Source organism: Anomaloglossus baeobatrachus, chromosome 7, assembly GCF_048569485.1.
Source record: "Anomaloglossus baeobatrachus isolate aAnoBae1 chromosome 7, aAnoBae1.hap1, whole genome shotgun sequence".
In the NCBI taxonomy this organism is placed as follows: domain Eukaryota; kingdom Metazoa; phylum Chordata; class Amphibia; order Anura; family Aromobatidae; genus Anomaloglossus; species Anomaloglossus baeobatrachus.
The window spans coordinates 288,941,731-288,964,449 of NC_134359.1; the positions used below are offsets into that span (position 1 = coordinate 288,941,731).

General features: G+C 50.9%; 1 protein-coding gene across 1 annotated transcript; it reads right to left on the reverse strand.

Moving 5' to 3' along the window:
• Nucleotides 1-7,376: 7,376 nt before the first annotated feature.
• On the reverse strand, nt 7,377-22,613 carry MIEF2 (mitochondrial elongation factor 2). The gene is made up of 4 exons (XM_075318361.1): nt 22,508-22,613; nt 12,858-13,011; nt 12,403-12,589; nt 7,377-11,463 (listed from the first exon to the last, which is right to left on the reverse strand). Exons 1-4 carry the CDS (start codon nt 22,579-22,581, stop codon nt 10,409-10,411), a joined length of 1,470 nt encoding a protein of 489 aa, XP_075174476.1. The 5' UTR covers nt 22,582-22,613; the 3' UTR covers nt 7,377-10,408.
• Nucleotides 22,614-22,719: the final 106 nt, after the last annotated feature.

Here is a 22,719-nt window from a genome sequence, read left to right on the forward strand (position 1 = left end):
TACAGAGATACATGATAAGATCCTGTCTGCAGTCACCACTAGGGGGAGCTCCCTGTATAGAGATACATAAAATCCTGTCTGCGGTCACCACTAGGGGGAGCTCCCTGTATACAGAGATACATAAGATCCTGTCTGCAGCCACCACTAGGGGGAGCTCCCTGTATAGAGATACATAAAATCCTGTCTGCGGTCACCACTAGGGGGAGCTCCCTGTATACAGAGATACATAAGATCCTGTCTGCAGCCACCACTAGGGGGAGCTCCCTGTATAGAGATACATAAAATCCTGTCTGCGGTCACCACTAGGGGGAGCTACCTGTATAGAGATACATAAAATCCTGTCTGCAGCCACCACTAGGGGGAGCTCCCTGTATGCAGAGATACATAAGATCCTGTCTGCAGTCACCACTAGGGGGAGCTCCCTGTATACAGAGATACATAAGATCCTGTCTGCAGTCACCACTAGGGGGAGCTCCCTGTATAAAGATACATAAAATCCTGTCTGCAGCCACCACTAGGGGGAGCTTCCTGTATACAGAGATACATGATAAGATTCTTTCTGCAGCCACCACTAGGGGAAGCTCCCTGTATACGGAGATACATAAAATCCTGTCTGCGGTCACCACTAGGGGGAGCTCCCTGTATACAGAGATACATAAGATCCTGTCTGCAGCCACCACTAGGGGGAGCTTCCTGTATACAGAGATACATGATAAGATCCTGTCTGCAGCCACCACTAGGGGGAGCTCCCTGTATACAGAGATACATAAGATCCTGTCTGCAGCCACCACTAGGGGGAGCTTCCTGTATACAGAGATACATGATAAGATCCTGTCTGCAGTCACCACTAGGGGGAGCACCCTGTATAGAGATACATAAAATCCTGTCTGCGGTCACCACTAGGGGGAGCTCCCTGTATACAGAGATACATAAGATCCTGTCTGCAGCCACCACTAGGGGGAGCTCCCTGTATAGAGATACATAAAATCCTGTCTGCGGTCACCACTAGGGGGAGCTCCCTGTATACAGAGATACATAAGATCCTGTCTGCAGCCACCACTAGGGGGAGCTCCCTGTATAGAGATACATAAAATCCTGTCTGCGGTCACCACTAGGGGGAGCTACCTGTATAGAGATACATAAAATCCTGTCTGCAGCCACCACTAGGGGGAGCTCCCTGTATACAGAGATACATAAGATCCTGTCTGCAGTCACCACTAGGGGGAGCTCCCTGTATAAAGATACATAAGTCTGTTTGCAGCCACCACTAGCGGGAGCTCCCTGTATAGAGATACATAAAATCCTGTCTGCAGCCACCACTAGGGGGAGCTCCCTGTATACAGAGATACATGATAAGATCCTGTCTGCAGTCACCACTAGGGGGAGCTCCCTGTATACAGAGATACATGATAAGATCCTGTCTGCAGTCACCACTAGGGGGAGCTCCCTGTATACAGAGATACATGATAAGATTATTTCTGCAGCCACAACTAGGGGGAGCTCCCTTTATACAGAGATGTTATGATCCGGAACCATGGAAGATCACCATAAATCATTGGCAAAAAGGTGACAAGAGCATTGGCAACTAATCTGGCCGCCATCCCCTTACTAACCATCAACACTAGAAGTAGCTGAGGGGTGAACTAACATCCTATGCACCGCGAACCCAGCCAGAGAACTAGCTATCCTAAAGGAAGGAAAGATGAATAACTTTCTGCCTCAGAAATAGACCGCAAAGGTATAGCAAGCCCCCCACATTCAAAGGCTGCGGTGATATAGGAAAACACAATACTTAGATGATAGGATTAGCAAAGGTGAGGCCCTACTAACTAAATAGGACAGGATAGGAAAGGGGCTGATGGTGGCCAAAGAAAAACCCTACAAAAATCCAAAAACCTGATAGTACAAAAAGCCCTCAGATCACTAGATCTGAACTCCGTCCTATACAGGTGCTCTTGTCATACCAATGAACAGAAAGCAGGAACTTTTACATATTCAAGAAGCAACAAACACATGGACATATAGGAGCAATACTCCAAACATAGCTGCAGGGAACTTCTCAGCTAAGCAACTGCGAGGGAAGATTCCTGCATGCAAATAACTGACTAACCACAGTAAATGACAAACCCAGATAAGAACAAAACAACATAAGAAAGAACCAAGCACTTATCTGGGGTAGATGTGGTCTGGAGTAAGATGAGAAGGCTGGTAAACTGAAGTACAAATGACAACCGGCTCAGACTGCTAGCAGACCAAGGTTTAAATAGAGAGTTAGCCATGGAAACGCCCATTGCTCCAACACACCTGTCTCTGTCCAAACCATTCCTGGCCACAAGAGGGAGCCTCACAGCAGCAAAATCATAACTGACATTCACAACACAGAGATACATAAGATCTTGTCTGCAGCCACCATTAGAGGGAGCTCCCTGTATACAGAGATACATGATATGATCCTGTCTACAGCCACCACTAGAGGGAGCTCCCTGTATACAGAGACACATGATAAGATCCTGTCTGCAGTCACCACTAGAGGGAGCTCCCTGTATACAGAGATACATGATAAAGATCCTGTCTGCAGCCACCACTAGGGGGAGCTCCCTGTATACAGAGATACATGATAAGATCCTGTCTGCAGCCACCACTAGGGGGAGCTCCCTGTATACAGAGATACATGATAAAGATCCTGTCTGCAGCCACCACTAGGGGGAGCTCCCTGTATAGAGATACATGATAAGATCCTGTCTGCAGCCACCACTAGGGGGCGTTCCCTGTATACAGAGATACATGATAAGATTTTGTCTGCAGTCACCACTAGGGGGAACTCCCTGTATACAGAGATACTTGATAATATCCTGTCTGCAGCCACCACTAGGGGGAGCTCCCTGTATACAGAGATACATGATAAGATCCTGTCTGCAGTCACCACTAGAGGGAGCTCCCTGTATACAGAGATACATGATAAGATTCTGTCTGCAGCCACCACTAGGGGAGCTCCCTGTATACAGAGATACATGATAAGATCCTGTCTGCAGCCACCACTAGGAGGAGCTTCCTGTATACAGAGATACATGATAAGATCCTGTCTGCAGTCACCACTAGGGGGAGCTCCCTGTATACAGAGATACATGATAAGATCCTGTCTGCAGCCACCACTAGGGGGAGCTCCTTGTATACAGAGATACATGATAAGATCCTGTCTGCAGCCACCACTAGGGGGAGCTCCCGGTATACTGTCTTTACATTGACGTCTATAATGGTGCCATATCAGACTGTTTAAAGCTTATAATGTAAAGTAACCCTGGTTGTCTTTAAAAGCTGCTCTCCACAGGGGGCACATGAGCGGCTCGCTTTTACCATGATAGAAGGGTCCAGTAAACAAAGAAAGGTGGGGACTGTACTGAACAGCGGGTCTAGTGAGTTATTTTAGGATCCAGACTGCAGAATAACGGTGAGGACGTGTGTTGTTCGCTTTCCAGACTTTCCGTCACACAAGCCAAGATCTAGGGCAACAAGATGTTCTATTTTGCTGTGTCCAGACTCCAAAATAATAAAATCACCATATTAGTCCATCTTAAGAGATCAGGAAAAGTCCAATAACAAATAGCATCATATGGAAGAACTGAGGTCTGTGCCTCGGATAAAAGAATTGTTGCTCTACATAAAGATGGCCGAGGCTATAAGAAGATTGTCAGCACCCTGACACTCAGCTGCAGCACAACGGCCAAGACCATATAGCGGTATAACCAGACAGGCTCCACTCAGGACAGACCTCACCATGGCCGACCACAGAAGCTGAGTGTGCAAGCTCAGCGTCTTATACAGAGGTCGTCTTTCATAATAGACGTATGAGGGCGGTCAGCATTGCTACAGGGGTGGGGGGGTCTGCCTGTCAGTACTCAGACCATACACCACACACTGAAGGGGTTACAGGGGTGGGGGGTCCGCCTGTCAGTGCTCAGACCATACGTTGCACACTGCAGAGGTTACAGGGGTGAGGGGTCCGCATGTCAGTGCTCAAACCATACGCCACACACTACATCACGTTGTTCTGCATGGCTGCCATCCCAGTAGGAAGCCTCTTCTAAACATGATGCACAAGGAAGCCGCAATAGGTTGGACATGGATTACTGGAACCGTCCTGTGGTCTGATGAGCCCAAGATAGACTTATTTGGTTCAGATAATGTCAAACGTGTGTGGCGGCATCGAGATGAGGAGGACAAAGAAAAGTGTATCCTGCCTTCAGTCAGTTATGGTGAAAGCCGGCTGTGCTGGGCTACAGATCATTGAGGGAACCATGAATGCCAACATGTCTTGTGACATCCTGAAGCAGAGCATGATCCCTCCCTTCATATCCCAACATATGACCCCAAACGCCTCCCAAACCACCACTGCCTTTCTAACAAAATTGAGGGTAGAGGTGCTGGACCAGCCGAGCGTCTCCAGACCTAAACCCTATGGAACATTTGTGTGGCCTCCTCACATGTAAAGTGGAGGAGCACAAGGTCTCTAACACCCACCACTCAGTTATGTCATCATGGAGGATGGAAGAGGATCTAGTGGCTCCTGAAATGCTCCATCAACCTCCATGTCCAAGAGAGGTAAATAATGGCAGCCACACAAAATATTCACACTAAGAGCACAATTTGACCATTCTCACTTAGGGGTGTACTCACTTTTGTTGCCAGCGGTTTAGAAATTAATGGTTGTGTGATGAGTTATTTAGAGGACACCAAATTTACACTATTGTACACGCTGCACACTGACACTGTACATTGTATCACAGGGTCAGATCTTCTGTATTGTTCCATGAATAGATATAAATGTGTTGGGGTGTACTCACTTTTCTGACATACTGGAGAGATAGAAATCTTATCACATATCTCGGTATACAGGGAGCTCCCCCTAGTGGTGACTGCAGACAGGATCTCATCATGTATCTCTGTATACAGGGAGCTCCCCCTAGTGGTGGCTGCAGACAGGATCTTATCATGTATCTCTGTATACAGGGAGCTCCCCCTAGTGGTGGCTGCAGACAGGATCTTATCATGTATCTCTGTATACAGGGAGCTCCCCCTAGTGGTGGCTGAAGACAGAATCTTATCATGTATCTCTGTATACAGGAAGCCCCCCCTAGTGGTGGCTGGAGACAGAATCCTATCATGTATCTCTGTATACAGGGAGCTCCCCCTAGTGGTGGCTGCAGACAGGATCTTATCATGTATCTCTGTATACAGGGAGCTCCCCCTAGTGGTGGCTGAAGACAGAATCTTATCATGTATCTCTGTATACAGGGAGCTCCCCCTAGTGGTGGCTGGAGACAGAATCCTATCATGTATCTCTGTATACAGGGAGCTCCCCCTAGTGGTGGCTGCAGACAGGATCTTATCATGTATCTCTGTATACAGGGAGCTCCCCCTAGTGGTGGCTGCAGACAGGATCTTATCATGTATCTCTGTATACAGGGAGCTCCCCCTAGTGGTGGCTGCAGACAGGATCTTATCCTGTATCTCTGTATACAGGGAGCTCCCCCTAGTGGTGGCTGCAGACAGGATCCTATGTATCTCTGTATACAGGGAGCTCCCCCTAGTGGTGGCTGCAGACAGAATCCTATCATGTATCTCTGTATACAGGGAGCTCCCCCTAGTGGAGGCTGCAGACAGGATCTTATCCTGTATCTCTGTATATAGGGAGCTCCCCCTAGTGGTGGCTGCAGACAGGATCTTATCATGTATCTCTGTATACAGGGAGCTCCCCCTAGTGGTGGCTGCAGACAGGATCTTATCATGTATCTCTGTATACAGGGAGCTCCCCCTAGTGGTGGCTGTAGACAGGATCTTATGTATCTCTGTATACAGGGAGCTCCGCCTAGTGGTGGCTGTAGACAGGACCTTATCATGTATCTCTGTATACAGGGAGCTCCCCCTCGTGGTGGCTGCAGACAGGATCTTATCATGTATCTCTGTATACAGGGAGCTCCCCCTAGTGGTGACGGCAGACAGAATCTTATCATGTATCTCTGTATACAGGGAGCTCCCCCTAGTGGTGACGGCAGACAGGATCCTATGTATCTCTGTATACAGGGAGCTCCCCCTAGTGGTGGCTGCAGACAGAATCCTATCATGGATCTCTGTATACAGGGAGCTCCCCCTCGTGGTGGCTGTAGACAGGACCTTATCATGTATCTCTGTATACAGGGAGCTCCCCCTCGTGGTGGCTGCAGACAGGATCTTATCATGTATCTCTGTATACAGGGAGCTCCCCCTAGTGGTGGCTGCAGACAGGATCTTATCATGTATCTCTGTATACAGGGAGCTCCCCCTAGTGGTGACAGCAGACAGGATCCTATGTATCTCTGTATACAGGGAGCTCCCCCTAGTGGTGGCTGCAGACAGAATCCTATCATGGATCTCTGTATACAGGGAGCTCCCCCTAGTGGAGGCTACAGACAGGATCTTATCCTGTATCTCTGTATACAGGGAGCTCCCCCTAGTGGTGGCTGCAGACAGGATCTTATCCTGTATCTCTGTATACAGGGAGCTCCCCCTAGTGGTGGCTGCAGACAGGATCCTATGTATCTCTGTATACAGGGAGCTCCCCCTAGTGGTGGCTGCAGACAGAATCCTATCATGTATCTCTGTATACAGGGAGCTCCCCCTAGTGGTGGCTGCAGACAGGATCTTATCCTGTATCTCTGTATACAGGGAGCTCCCCCTAGTGGTGGCTGCAGACAGGATCCTATGTATCTCTGTATACAGGGAGCTCCCCCTAGTGGTGGCTGCAGACAGAATCCTATCATGTATCTCTGTATACAGGGAGCTCCCCCTAGTGGTGACGGCAGACAGAATCTTATCATATATCTCTATATACAGGGAGCTCCCCCTAGTGGTGGCTGCAGACAGGATCTTATCATATATCTCTGTATACAGGAAGCTCCCCCTAGTGATGGCTGCAGACTGAATCCCATCATGTATCTCTGTATACAGGGAGCTCCCCCTAGTGGTGGCTGCAGACAGGACCTTATCATGTATCTCTGTATACAGGGAGCTCCCCCTAGTGGTGGCTGCAGACAGGATCTTATCATGTATCTCTGTATACAGGGAGCTCCCCCTAGTGGTGACGGCAGACAGAATCTTATCATATATCTCTATATACAGGGAGCTCCCCCTAGTGGTGGCTGCAGACAGGATCTTATCATGTATCTCTGTATACAGGGAGCTCCCCCTAGTGATGGCTGCAGACTGAATCCCATCATGTATCTCTGTATACAGGGAGCTCCCCCTAGTGGTGACATCCAACATACTATATATACCAGTTATCCTTACGCTGAGGTTTTTTTCTGTACAAATTAGTTAGAATTATCATACACAGACTGAAATTGAGACAAAATCTTTATTATGACAATTTAGAATTTTAAAAAATAGAATTTAAAGCAGCAAAATCCACAACTGAAAGAAGCAGCTGAGGCAAAACCCCACAAGAGGGAATCACCCCAGTATAAACACACAGCATTCACCCCCTTTAATTGTAGGAGACAACGGTCGATGAGTTTGGCACAGAGGCGACAATATATAAAAGGAGTGACGTCAGGTCTCTGCTTCCATCTGGAGAATCGCATACCTTTCCAGCCGTTATGACACTACAAGTCCCAGCATGACATGAATCTGATGGCCAGGAACCTGCTCTAACCCATTATGTATAACCCGAGCTTTGCTCCTCTGTGAATGTAATGAGATCTGCAAATTCTTTATATTACTGGTACTGATTCTGTACTCCACTCACATCCAGAGCTGCAATCAATATTCTGCTGGTGGCCTCTTGGGCTACATCAAATTTGTGCTGCCAATCACCAATACTGACATCTTGTAGATTTGAGTGACATCGTCCTGCATGTGAGTGAACAGCAGAACGCAGCTTTGGATGTGACTAGAGACTACAACTTCAGTTCCCGCGTGATATAATCAGATACCGGGGCGCTCATCTACATGGAAGAAAAATATAGGAATCCAGTGCCACATTGTGCCCATATTGTGATCAATTTCATGTGTTTAGTACGTTTCATATTTAGACTGTGCTCAGTGCTACCCCTAAAACTGACCCTGCGAGAAGGCAAGGCATGCTGGGAGTGGTAGTGCAGGACAGCTTGAGACCGCTGGGTTACAGAGTCCCCACATGATTACAGAGGCCTGACGTCAGTAATGGCTACTCGCTCCTCATCTGTCCACGGCCTGAGGAATCAATAACAGACTGGTTTCTAGGGAGATCCTGCCTAGCAACCTCACATAAAAAAAAAATCCTATGGTTTGTAGGGAGGTCCTGCTCGGCAACCTCCCATAGAAAATCCTATGGTTGCTAAGGAGGTCCTGCCTGGCAACCTCACATGGAAAATCCTATGGTTGCTAAAGAGGTCCTGCATGACAACCTCCCATAGCAAATCCTATGGTTGCTAAGGAGATCCTGCCTGGCAACCTCCCATAGAAAATCCAGTGGTTGCTAAAGAGGTGCTGCCTGACAACCTCCCATAGCAAATCCTATGGTTGCTAAGGAGATCCTGCCTGGCAACCTCCCATAGAAAATCCTATGGTTGCTAGGGAGGTCCTGCCTGGAACCTCACATGGAAAATCCTATGGTTGCTAAGGAGGTCTTGCCTGGCAACCTCACATGGAAAATCCTATGGTTGCTAAAGAGGTCCTGCATGACAACCTCCCATAGCAAATCCTATGGTTGCTAAGGAGATCCTGCCTGGCAACCTCCCATAGAAAATCCTATGGTTGCTAGGGAGGTCCTGCTCGGCAACCTCCCATAGAAAATCCTATGGTTGCTAAGGAGGTCTTGCCTGGCAACCTCACATGGAAAATCCTATGGTTGCTAAAGAGGTCCTGCCTGACAACCTCCCATAGCAAATCCTATGGTTGCTAAGGAGATCCTGCCTGGCAACCTCCCATAGAAAATCCTATGGTTGCTAGGGAGGTCCTGCCTGGAACCTCACATGGAAAATCCTATGGTTGCTAAAGAGGTCCTGCATGACAACCTCCCATAGCAAATCCTATGGTTGCTAAGGAGATCCTGCCTGGCAACCTCCCATAGAAAATCCTATGGTTGCTAGGGAGGTCCTGCTCGGCAACCTCCCATAGAAAATCCTATGGTTGCTAAGGAGGTCCTGCCTGGCAACCTCCCATAGAAAAGCGTATGGTTGCTAGGGAGGTCCTGCTTGGCAATCTCCCATAGAAAATCCTATGGTTACTAAGGAGTTCGCCCATAGCAACCAGACTATTACAGGACTCCAGGTGATCGGCCATTAGACAATCAGAGAGGGAAATATTGAGGCAAGGAGTTGATTATATACGGCATATAATTAATGTCTGAAAAGCAGGGACTCACATGAACGAGTCGTACTAAGTACCCTGCACCCGCAGACACCACGGGCGACCATATTGTGACCTCCACAGCGAAGGCAGCCATATTGGCAGCCTATCCACAGCGAGAGCGGCCATACTGTCATCCTTTCCAGTAGTCCATCTGTATTGCCAGTAGTCACGTGGCTAAGGAGATGTGGCCTTGTCTTTAAAAACCTGGTCATTCAGATATAGGATAGCTCCATGACAAGAAATATGGCCACCATTTCAATACCACAGAGATAATCTTTCCCAGAGACCTGCACAGTAACACAATATCATGACAGACAAGCCGTGCAGCCGTTTTGCTGAGCCATTATGGCGGCCATTTTGGTGGTGACCCATGTTTCCCAGGTATGGCTATAGCCGCCATATAGGTCCAAGAGATCTTCGCGCCTCCACTGTAAATTACATTAATGAATAAGAAATCCCCGATTAGTGCAAAAATATGTAAAGGAAATGTGCAAGATATAGAAGAAAAAAAACTCCATGTATGAAATGATGAGCGGCGCTCGACCGGCGGCCGCTTTTCTCCGGGTTCAGTAAAAGTACCCCAAAATGAATCTTTGCAAACATCGCACCACAATATAGCAGCAATTATTTATGTACAAACATGGCTTCCAGGTTAAGTTCCATTTAAACTACAGTTCCCAGCAGGCATTGCCACACTGACAGTCTTACTAATCGCACGCCGATCAGATTTGTTTTTAAAGGTACAGTACCCTTTAAAAATCCCAATGTTAATCGAATACTTCAAGCACACAAAGAGAAGAGAATTGCGCGATACGATAATGTGCTTAGATCCGGATCAGGACACAGGTCACATCACAGTGGCAAGTGAGATAACAAGAAACGCAGCAGCAAAATATTAATTCTTGATCTTCTTACGGAAATTAAAGAGGCATCCCGAATTTATACAAATAAAGAGACCGGGATGCGCCACGTGTGATTCTCTGCCAGGCATTCAGCGCCCGGTTTTGCCCACCGATAGTTAAGTCTATAAATCTCCATAACCTCATTCCGCCAGGATCGAGCTGGGATCGGAGAAAATCTGGTACAGTCCATATCCGATCTCGTCGATCTCCTCGTCCGTCAGGTCGGAGAATAAGTTGACTTTTTCGTTAAAATAGCACAGGAGGGTCCCGCTCCCCAGATGCCCGATGATCGCCTCTATGACCTGCAGGAAACAGTCAGCAAGGCTGGTCTCCAACCAATCAGAGGGCTCGTTATTGAGGTGTAGGATGACATGTCTTAACTGGGTTGGGGTCAGCTGGCGAAGCTCAGGGCGTTGGCGGCAAACGCTTCTCAGTATGTGCAGACATTTCTGTCGCACGCCGGAGTCACCGCTGTCCAATTCTTGGAGGCGGAGGGTCTCCTCTCGGTAGTAGCTCCGCCGCCATAGATTTTCGGCAGGGGCTGTGGGGCGGGGGTCTCCCAGCAAGACTACGTCTTTGGTTTCAGCTGATAGCAGGATGTTGATGGTCCCTGTGAAGTCCTGATGGACGACTTCCAGCCTCAAGTCAACCGGTGTAATAATGGGGCGCACGCTGCACTCCAGCACGGTCCCAATGGCCGGCCAGTTAATGGATCCTACCACAGTCTTGTGCAAAGACTCCACAATCGTCCTGGTGGAAAGGTAGCCCCCCAACATGAACCTGTCCCATGGACTGCTCCCCCGCGCCGTGTACTCCAGGTTATCCCTCTTTATCATCCAAAACTGGGGGTCATTCAGAATGGTGTCCTGTCCCGGGACGAAGGTCCATAAATCCGGTTCTAGAATCAGGGGCAGCAAAACGCAAGCCTGGCCCAAACTGGAGACGGGGAGACCGCTACCCAGAGAGCCCCCCAACTGCATGGCGGAGAAAGGCATTTCGGGGTGTTTAGCCTTCAGGAAGTCCTGTAGTTCTCTGGTAATGTCCAGAACCAGCTGCTTGGCCACTTGTGTCTGGGCTTCTGGCACAATTGCTTGGTGGGTGTAATAATGGAGGAGGGTCTCCTGGAAGGTCAGGCACAGGGGGGTCTTCTCAGACACAGGGGGCTCCTCGGGATCACTGCTCAAAGCTGCATCATCTGGGGAAACAGAAGGATCAGGTGTTGTCAGCCCCGATGTTCACACACCTTTAAATTTAACCAAAGGGACACTGTTATGACCTTTAACTACAAAATGGCAGACCTGGGAGGGGGGGCATCATTAGGCTTCCAGCCACCATGGAACTTCATGGGTAACCTCATTGTGGGGGTGCTGATGGCTGACAAAGGGAGCTGCCTATACAACCCTAACCGCTTAGATGCTGTGGTCTCAATTCACAGCGGCATCTAAGGGGTTAACAGCCAGAATCATTGTAATATGTGAGCACAGAGTCCGCTGTGCTGTTCTATGGTGCCTACCCGTTGACATGCTATGGTCTCTATTCACAGCAGCATCTAAGGGGTTAACAGCGAAAATCAGTGTAATCTGTGTGCATAGAGTCTGCTGTACTGTATAATGGTGGTAAACGCTTACATGCAGCATCATCTAAGGGGTTAACAGCCAGAATTAGTGTAATCTGTGCGCACAGAGTCCGCTGTGCTGTACGATGGTGCCCTAACCGCTTAGATGCTGTGGTCTCTATTCACCGCAGCATCTAAAGGGTTAACAGTCAGAACCAATGTAATCTGTGAGCACAGAGTCCGCTGTACTGTGTAATGGTGCCTAACCGCTTAGACGCTGTGGTCTCTATTCACAGCATCATCTAAGGGGTTAACAGCCAAAATCAGTGTAATCTGTGAGCTTTGTGATGTGAAAGGGTTAACCTTCTGATCTACTCTAGTCACATCTAAAGCTGCACAAAGAATTGACCCTTGCTGCCGATCGGAGACACAACCTCGACGGCTCTGCTGAATTCCTAGTAGTTCTGCTCCTATAATGGGCCACAGCTGGGTGCTATAAAGTCTGAATTCTGTCAGCAGCTTTGGATGTGACCGGAGTTGGGACCTGATGAAGCCGACGTCCTGTCCATGTGTGCTGACCTGTGAGCGGCCGGCTGGGCTCGGGGGCTGGGAGCGCAGCGCTCAGGTCGGCGCGGTTTGCTTTTCGCCCAGGTTTCGGGGAGACCTTCAGCAGGACGGCCTCCTTCCAGGTCTCCTCTATGGATTTCTGCTCCACTTTCCCACCGGTCTCCTTCTCGTCCGGAGGGGACGCCGCGCGGTCAATCAGCTGCGGAAAAAAAGGAGGGAAATTATCCGCAGATATGTGCAAGACCAGCGCCAAAGAAATTACAAAGTATTCACAATCACAGGGGGACAAGGTCAAATTCCGGTACAAATAGATCATGTCACAAAGCTGCACCAAAAACCTTCCCACAACCACATGCAGTTACACTCCCTCAACCACTAGATGGCAGCAGGAGTCACAAGAGCTGTGCTCAGCAGCGCCCCCCGGAGCAGCTACAGCTAAAGATCTGACTACAGCAGATGATTCTCACCCGTTTTACTGCCAACGTGGCAATGCCCAGCATCGCGGCTCCTCCAACACCGAGAACCAGCCTGGCATTGGCCAGTAAGAAATCCACCATGCTGCCGACGCCATCGTCAGACTTCTTGCCTTTTTTGTGCAGCTGCATGTCGGCCATGATAACACTGCAGAGGACGAGAGGAGCAGATCACACTCTGACCTGATGATGTCATCACACTGCACTGATGATGTCATCCCATCACCCCCAGTCCAATGTGCGGACTTCCTGTTGCAGGGTAATGTGTGATGATGTCATCCCCCTGCATTAATGATGTCATTCTGTCACCTCCAGCCAATGTGCAAGTCTCCTCCTGCAGGGTAATGTGTGATGATGTCATCACACTGCACTGATTATGTCATTCTGTCACCCCCAGTAGAAATGTGCAAGCCTCCTGCTGCAGTGTAGTGATTGATGATGTCATCACCAGACCAGATGATGTCATCCCACTGCACTGATGATTTTATTCTGTCACCTCCAGCCCAATGTGCAGGCCACCTACTGCAGAGTAATGTGTGATGATGTCATCATACTGCACTGATTATGTCACTGCTAGTCCAACGTGCTGCAGAGTAATGTGATGATGATGTAATCACCAAACCAAATGATGTCATCCCACAACACTGATGAGGTCATTCTGTCACCTCCAGCCCAATATGCAGGCCACCTGCTGCAGAGTAATGTGTGATGTCATCACCAGACCTGATGCTGTCATCACTACACCAGACCGCTAGAGGACAGTCATGGATAATGGGATAGAAAAACAGCTTTGGGTGAAACTGCAGGAATTGTGTGTGTTGTACCCAGGGCTGTGAACATGGCCATTTAACCCCTTTAAATACCGCAATCAATCAAATGAGCACGATTCTGTCAGGGCATCTGTTCAGTTGATCACAGGGTGCCCATTAATCACCATGTCAGCAGGGGGCCGCTACCCACCTCGACGGCTGCCATTCTGCTCCTGTGAAGCCTGACTATAAGCAGCGCTCCATAGGAGACCACGATATATATTATATACTGCAAGTACTATGGCCCTGAAATGTGTAGAATAAATGATCACAGCTTCATGTCCTCTAGGAAGGCGAAAAAAAAAATACTGTGAAAAAAGTTTCAAAAATATACAAAAAAAAAAAAATATTGAAAAAGAAAAAAAATTATATTATATATATATATATATATATATATATATATATATACACACATATACATTGTCACAAACCACCGGGGGGGTCACTCAGAAATCCCCCGCGCTGGCTACCAGTACGTCACAATCGGGGGGTAACAAGTGGGGGTCACCCCTCCTTTATACCTCCCGACCGACAGACAGAGCACGTGACGCGCTCTCTAGCGCCCCTCTTATAGTCAGGCCAATTATGGAATTGCCCGACAATAAGCAAGGAGGCCGCTATACTACTTATGCCGATTATTGAGGGGTCCCCGGTGAGAGTAGGGTATATATTCCCCCGACCTCCGCGGGCGGAATATATAATATCTTCCCGAATCTCACTGGCCTCCCCACAATAATCCTTGGCACAATTCGCTGCCACCAACCGATTTACGGTAACTATTAGCCGAACACACAGACGTGGGATTCAAGATCGAGATAACAGAACAGCCCAAGATTAATTATATAATTTAATCGCCTAAAGCACACTAGAAACTACAATATATACAATAGGGAATCTACAGAATATACAGTTATGTCAGAGTACAGTTACAGATAAAGCATGGTTTACAACAGGTATGCAATTCAATCAGTTACCTTGTGCGTCTGGCCACAGGGGGGCGCTGTAGACCAGGTTTCCAGGAACTCTCTCACAGGTCTGTCCCAACCAGGCCCCCGAGCAGAAGAACACTGGAAAATGGCCGAAGTAGGGTTATCAACCTGGGCAATCCAGGTCCCCTCCTACCTTAGTGACCTCACAGGGAAGCACTGCTCCACCCCTGGCTGGAGTTATGGACAAAATCCACAACATGGAATATGGCCATAACTTGGCCTGGGAGCGTCGTAGGCGGACGCCAATGCTCTCATTGTGACAGTTATGAATTTAGCTACAGAACGAGGGGACTCATGACCTGTCTGCCAGTTCCCCATTGGCTGATATCACGCCTGGGGCATTTCCCAATGTCCTGCTCCCATAAAAAGGGGGTGCCGGCATCGTCCACATGCGGAGACACCATTTTTATGGTTGCCATATTTATCGGAAATATGGCTTGCGGGATATGAACCATTTTTTACTGGAGTCGTTCTGTCTGGCTATTTCCAGAGCCTTGCTAATTAGATAGCAGCTCCTGTTACAGGGTGACGGCAGGGAGTCATCCTGTGTCCTTTGTCCTAAAGCCACCTAATTTCCATATCACAGGACATGGCCATGGAGTTTGTTGCTAAACCAGTTGTGTGAAGGGAAGGGGGTAGTGACACCAGGAGAGGGCTTCCTGACATGACTTGAATGTCATGATTTATCGTCATATCTCCGGATTTACCTCACACCTCCCCCCTTTTGAGGGCGCTAGGGGGCAGCACACTCCGGTGTTCCCCCGTGCGCCCGTCCGCGACCTCTCCTTGTCGGGACAGCCCGTCTGCGTTACCGTGGTCACGGCCCCTTTTGTGGCGAATGGTGAAGTTGTATTGCTGGAGCGCAAGGCTCCATCGCAGCAATCGCCCATTCGTCCCAGAGACGGTGTGCAACCAGCTGAGGGGATTGTGGTCCGTCTCCACGATGAAGTGGCGCCCGTATAGATAGGGTTGCAGACGCTGCAGGGCCCACACTATGGCCAGGCACTCCTTCTCCATCGTGGAATAGGCAACTTCCCTTGGTAACAGCTTCCTGCTCAGGTACAAGACTGGGTGCTCTTGGCTCGCAGAGTCCACCTGGCTGAGCACCGCACCGAGGCCGAAGTCACTGGCGTCGGTCTGTACTACAAACGGCCGCGTGAAGTCGGCTGCCTGTAGCACGGGCGGGCTGGACAGGGCGTCCTTTAGGGCCCGGAAGGCTGTCTCGCAGTCCATTGTCCAATCGACTGCAGAGGGCAGCTTCTTCTTGGTGAGGTCCGTCAAGGGCTTTGCCAGGCTACTATAGCATGGAACAAACCTCCTATAGTACCCAGCGGTCCCCAAGAAGGACATCACCTGCTTCTTGGTCCTGGGGGTGGGCCAGGATGCGATGGCCTCCACTTTCTCAGGCTCGGGCTTCAGTGTTCTCCCACCTACCCGGTGACCGAGGTACTGGACCTCGCTCATGGCCAGCTGACACTTTCCCGGCTTGATGGTCAAACCTGCCCGGTGGATCCGCCTGAGCATCTGTGCTAGATGCTCTAGGTGGTCCTCCCAGGTGGGACTGAAGACGGCAATGTCATCCAGGTACGCGGCCGCGTACCCTTCAAGTCCCTTGAGCAGGGTGTTGACCATCCGCTGGAAAGTGGCAGGGGCATTCCTCATCCCGAATGGCATCACCGTGGACTCGTACAGTCCAAATGGGGTAATAAAGGCAGAGCGTTCCCTGGCCTTGCGAGTCAGGGGGATCTGCCAATATCCCCGGCTCAGATCCATGATGGTCAGGTACTGAGCCCCGGCCAACTGATCGAGCAGGTCATCGATGCGTGGCATTGGGTACGCATCGGCGACCGTGACCGCATTGAGCCCCCTGTAGTCCACGCAGAACCGAGTGGTTCGGTCCTTCTTAGGGACGAGGACTACAGGCGAGGCCCAAGCGCTGTTGGATGCCTGGATCACCCCCAGCTCCAGCATCTCGTCAATCTCCTGGCGCATGTGTTGCTGCACCTCCAGGGAGACCCGATATGCTGAACGCCGGATCGGGGGATGATCCCCAGTGTCCACGTGATGGACAGCCAAGTCAGTCCTTCCGGGCTGGTTGGTAAACAACCCCCGGAAGGGGTGTAGGGTGGCCCACAGCTGGGACCGTTGGTCCTCCAAGAGCTGGTGGCCAACCTCCACATCCTCAATGGATCCGCCTGCCCTAACCTGGGCTAGCATATCCAAGAGGGTTTCCGCTTCTCCCTCCTCGGGCAGGTTGCACACGGGGAGCGCACATGCCTCCCGCTCATGATGTGCCTTCATCATGTTCACATGGAAGGGCTTCCGCCTTCCACGGGCAGGGTCCAGGGTGACCAGGTACGTCACAGGGTTGAGCTGCTGGTACACGAGGTATGGGCCTTCCCAGGCTGCCTGAAGCTTGTCCTGTGGTACGGGGACCAGTACCCACACCTCTTGACCCACTTGGTAGGTCCTCTCACAAGCGTTCTGGTCGTACCAACGCTTCTGATCAGCCTGGGCTTGAGCCATATTGTCGTGTACCAGTTGCGTCAAGGCCTGCATTTTGTCCCGGAAGCGCATGACATACTCGATAACCGACACTCCAGGGATGGCCAAATCCCCTTCCCAAGCCTCTTTCACCAGAGCCAGGGGGCCCCGCACACGTCGCCCGTACAGGAGCTCAAACGGTGAGAATCCTGTTGAGGCCTGTGGAACCTCCCGGTAAGCAAATAACAGGTGTGGGAGATACCGCTCCCAGTCACGCCCATGGGAGTCGACCAACATCTTAAGCATCTGCTTTAAGGTGCCATTGAACCGCTCGCACAGGCCATTAGTCTGTGGATGGTACGGGCTGGCCACCAGATGTCGCACCTGGACTTGCTTACAGAGGGTCTCCATCAGCTGGGACATGAATTGGGTCCCCCGGTCGGTGAGCATTTCCTGGGGAAAACCCACTCGGGAGAAAATCTCCAGCAATGCGGTGGCCACCTTGTCAGCCCGAATGGACGACAAGGCCACTGCTTCTGGGTACCGGGTGGCATAGTCCACTACCGTCAGTATGAAGCGTTTCCCGGAGCTGCTGGGGATGGCCAGCGGGCCGACCAGATCCACAGCCACCCTCCTGAAAGGCTCATCGATGATTGGCAGAGATACCAGTGGGGCTTTGGGGCGTGGCCCCGCCTTCCCCACTCTCTGACAGGTTTCACACGAACGGCAGTAGGCAGCCACATCGGCCCCCATTTTTGGCCAGTAGAAATGCTGGTTTAACCTGGCCTTGGTCTTAGCGATCCCTAGGTGTCCGGCCATCGGAATCTCATGTGCGATCCGCAACAACTCCGTCCGGAACGGATAGGGTACCACCAACTGTCGGTCCCTGGGCCACGCCTCCGGTGAACCCTGCTGGACCGTGGCCCGGTACAGCCGTCCTTGGTCCCAGACCACTCGCTCCGGGTCCGAGTCCGAGGGAGGCTGTGCCGCCTGCTCCTTAAGAGCTTTCAGGCTGTCGTCAGCTTCTAACGCTGCCTGAAACCCCTGACTAGATGTGGCCAGAATCGACGAGACTGTCACATCTTCAGTCAGTACCCCGGGACCTGTGTCCTGGCCTCCACCTGACTCGGCTGCCACTTGGTCAGAAGGGGAAGAGCTATCGGACCTCCGGGAGGCCCCTTGGCTTCCAGCACTCCCACTGCGGGTGACAGCGGCCACAGCCGCTGCGACCGTGGGTCGTGCCTGCTCCTCCTCCGTTCCTGACCAAGTCGCCGGTTCAGGCAGACCTACCTGGCTTCCTGACACCCCGGTTGTGGGGGAACCCTGCACCGAGATCTTACCTGGGAGCACTTCCGCTCCTGGACCGGCCCCAATCTCACCTGCCTGTTCCCCCCCTGCAGCAACAGAACCCCGCTGTGAAATCTCTGGGGACCCCACATTTGCTGTGGTAGCCCCCACCCCACACACTGGTCCTCCCCCTGCAGCACCCTGCTCTCTGCTTATCCCTGCAGAGGGCAGCAGATCCCAGCTCACAGGCTGGTTACTTGTAGAGGCATTGTCACACCTTTCTCTGACCCCCTCCCCTGTCACAGCTGCAGCTGAGTGTGTGTCTATGGTGTCTATGCAAGCAGAAATATCAGAGTTCACTCCCTCCTCCCTTACATCATTCATAGATAACACATTAACATTGTTAGGAGTCATGTCAGTACGGGCTGAAGATTCAGCCCTTGGTTGGGGCCCAAACTGGGAGGTTATCTGCCCCAAATCTGTCCCAAGTAGCACGTTTGCAGGGATCCGATCAGTTACCCCCACCTCCCTCACCCCTCGCCCTGCGCCCCAGTCCACATAAATGTCAGCAACAGGCAGCGCCGGGTCAATGCCTCCAATCCCGGAGACAGCGAGGGTTTTTCCAGGGATCAAGTCTTGGGGGGACACCATCTCAGGCCGCACCAGAGTCACCTCCGAGGCGCTGTCTCGCAGTCCTATGGTCACAGACCGGCCGACGGTGACAGGTTGGAAGCTGTCCAGGGACCTACCACCACCCCCACCCACACAATACACCTTGGGCGGCCCTTGGGACGGGGACGGAGCCGGGGCCTTGGGACGCTGAGGGCACATGGCCTTGAAGTGTCCAGGTAGGTTGCACTGGTGGCACCGTCTTGGCTCTGCCACGGGCCTGGAGAGGGGAGTTGAGGGGGACACCCCCTGCAGTCTAGGGGCAGGTGGGGCAGTCGCAGAGTTCATCTTACCCCCTCTCCAGGTGCTGCTGGTGGCTGCTCTCCTGGCTTCAGGAGCCCGATTGTTGGTGTAGTCATCTGCCAGGGCAGCTGTAGCCGTGGATCCCTTTGGCTTCTGGTCTCGGATGAACTGGCGGAGATCCTCAGGGCAGTTCCACAAGAGTTGCTCCGTGATGAACAAGTCCAGGATCTCCGGTCCGGTGGAAAGCTGCAGGCCTTGGGTCCAGTGGTCGGCAGCTCGGGCAAGTGCCCGCCTGTGGTCAGCCCAGGAGTCCTTTGGTCCCTTCTGTAGGCTCCGGAACTTCTTGCGGTAGGACTCCGGGGTGAGGTTGTACTGTTGGATCAGGGCCCGCTTGATGGTGTCGTAGCCCTGATCTGCCTCAGCAGGCAAGTCCCCAAGGATATCCAGGGCCTTACCCCTTAAACGGGGGGTCAGGTATTTGGCCCACTGGTCCTTGTTCAGATGGTGCTGCAAGCAAGTCCGCTCAAAAGCAGTCAAGAAAGAGTCCAAGTCTCCATCCTTCTCCAGCACTGGGAAGTCCTCAACACGGACCTTTGGAAGTTTGGTGTCTGGAAGGTCACGGGTGGCTGATGAGGGCCGGAGCTGAGCTAGCTGCAGCTGGTAGTTACGCTCTGCCTGGCGCTCTTCACGCGCTGCTTGCCGCTCACGCTCGGCCATGAGTTCCTTGTAGCCCTCCCGGTCTCCAGCCTGGCGTAGGGCCATAGCCATTTGAAGAAGGCTATCCGAGCCTCCCAGGCTCGGTGGAATGGCACGTGGTGATCTGCGGCCCGCTGCGGAGCCTGGTGATTCACTGTCCATTGCAGAGCGGAGGGCTGGCATCTGGCTCGTTGAGGACCCTTGGGCGAGCTGCTCCTCATCTTGTCCAGCAGTGCCCGGTTGTGCAATGTCCTCTGCAGAGCTGTTTTCTGGCGTCGAGCTCCTGGAGGACTCGTGGACAACCTCCTCATCGTCTCTGGCCTTAGCATCGGCCATTCCTTTGGCTTTGCTCCTGGTGCTCTCAGCCATTCTTGCAGACTTTTGGTCACTGACACAGAACTGACACCTGATGCCTCCACACACCTTACAGTATCTGCACTCTGACACTCTAGTGTTGAGCTAGTCTGAAGACCCCAGCAGCCACAGCTGCTGCAGGCAGTCTTTAGTGTCTGGGAGTATGGGTCTCACACTCACACACACTATTATCTCGATCCCACCGCTATGCCACCAATATGTCACAAACCACCGGGGGGTCACTCAGAAATCCCCCGCGCTGGCTACCAGTACGTCACAATCGGGGGGTAACAAGTGGGGGTCACCCCTCCTTTATACCTCCCGACCGACAGACAGAGCACGTGACGCGCTCTCTAGCGCCCCTCTTATAGTCAGGCCAATTATGGAATTGCCCGACAATAAGCAAGGAGGCCGCTATACTACTTATGCCGATTATTGAGGGGTCCCCGGTGAGAGTAGGGTATATATTCCCCCGACCTCCGCGGGCGGAATATATAATATCTTCCCGAATCTCACTGGCCTCCCCACAATAATCCTTGGCACAATTCGCTGCCACCAACCGATTTACGGTAACTATTAGCCGAACACACAGACGTGGGATTCAAGATCGAGATAACAGAACAGCCCAAGATTAATTATATAATTTAATCGCCTAAAGCACACTAGAAACTACAATATATACAATAGGGAATCTACAGAATATACAGTTATGTCAGAGTACAGTTACAGATAAAGCATGGTTTACAACAGGTATGCAATTCAATCAGTTACCTTGTGCGTCTGGCCACAGGGGGGCGCTGTAGACCAGGTTTCCAGGAACTCTCTCACAGGTCTGTCCCAACCAGGCCCCCGAGCAGAAGAACACTGGAAAATGGCCGAAGTAGGGTTATCAACCTGGGCAATCCAGGTCCCCTCCTACCTTAGTGACCTCAGAGGGAGCACTGCTCCACCCCTGGCTGGAGTTATGGACAAAATCCACAACATGGAATATGGCCATAACTTGGCCTGGGAGCGTCGTAGGCGGACGCCAATGCTCTCATTGTGACAGTTATGAATTTAGCTACAGAACGAGGGGACTCATGACCTGTCTGCCAGTTCCCCATTGGCTGATATCACGCCTGGGGCATTTCCCAATGTCCTGCTCCCATAAAAAGGGGGTGCCGGCATCGTCCACATGCGGAGACACCATTTTTATGGTTGCCATATTTATCGGAAATATGGCTTGCGGGATATGAACCATTTTTTACTGGAGTCGTTCTGTCTGGCTATTTCCATAGCCTTGCTAATGAGATACAGCTCTTGTTACAGGGTGACGGCAGGGAGTCATCCTGTGTCCTTTGTCCTAAAGCCACCTAATTTCCATATCACAGGACATGGCCATGGAGTTTGTTGCTAAACCAGTTGTGTGAAGGGAAGGGGGTAGTGACACCAGGAGAGGGCTTCCTGACATGACTTGAATGTCATGATTTATCGTCATATCTCCGGATTTACCTCACATACATATATATATATGTATGTATATGTATATATATATATATATATATATATATATATATATATATATATATATATATATATATATATTATGTTTTCCAACATGGAGGGGAAATATATAGACACAAAGTTGTAAAAAAAACAAAAAAAAAAACCCACATCAAACACACACTGGTGGAATAGTAATAAAAAAAAACAAAAAACACCCAGAGGCTAAAACCCTGTCCAGAGCCAGTACTGGTCACAGCTGGGGGTTTGTTACACTTGTATCCTGTCTGGACAGACACACTGTGGGCTCTGGACTGATACATTGTAACAAACCCTCCGCTGTCAGATAAATTAACGTGTAAACAAGGACATTTCGTTAATTTTTTTGTCCATAGAACAGAATTGTGGAAATAATACTTGTGAAACTACAAGTCCCAGCATGCCCAGCAACCAGCCTCTAAGCACTATACTGACAGGGATGCTGGGACTTGTAGTTCTCCTCCAACTAGAGGACAAACCTCTGTATTGGTGTTTTCCCTTAGTATCGGGCCCGTACGGATCCCCGCAGCCCTCTGCTACCCTTCCCTCTGTCTCCCCATCTAGGACTACACCGTTGACCCCGAGACCTCACCGGCCTTTCCCGCGGCCCTTGCTGCTCCTTCTCCTTCCGCTCGCAGCGCGCTCTGACCAATCACACACCTCCATCGCCCCCTACCAACCAATCACAAGTGTCACAGTAAGGCCTCCATTACTAATTACGGCAGTGCTAAACAGCAGCAGCCAATTGAAGCGGAGGTTAAAAGAAATAGCCAATCACTGCGAAGGAGGAGGGAGAATCAACCA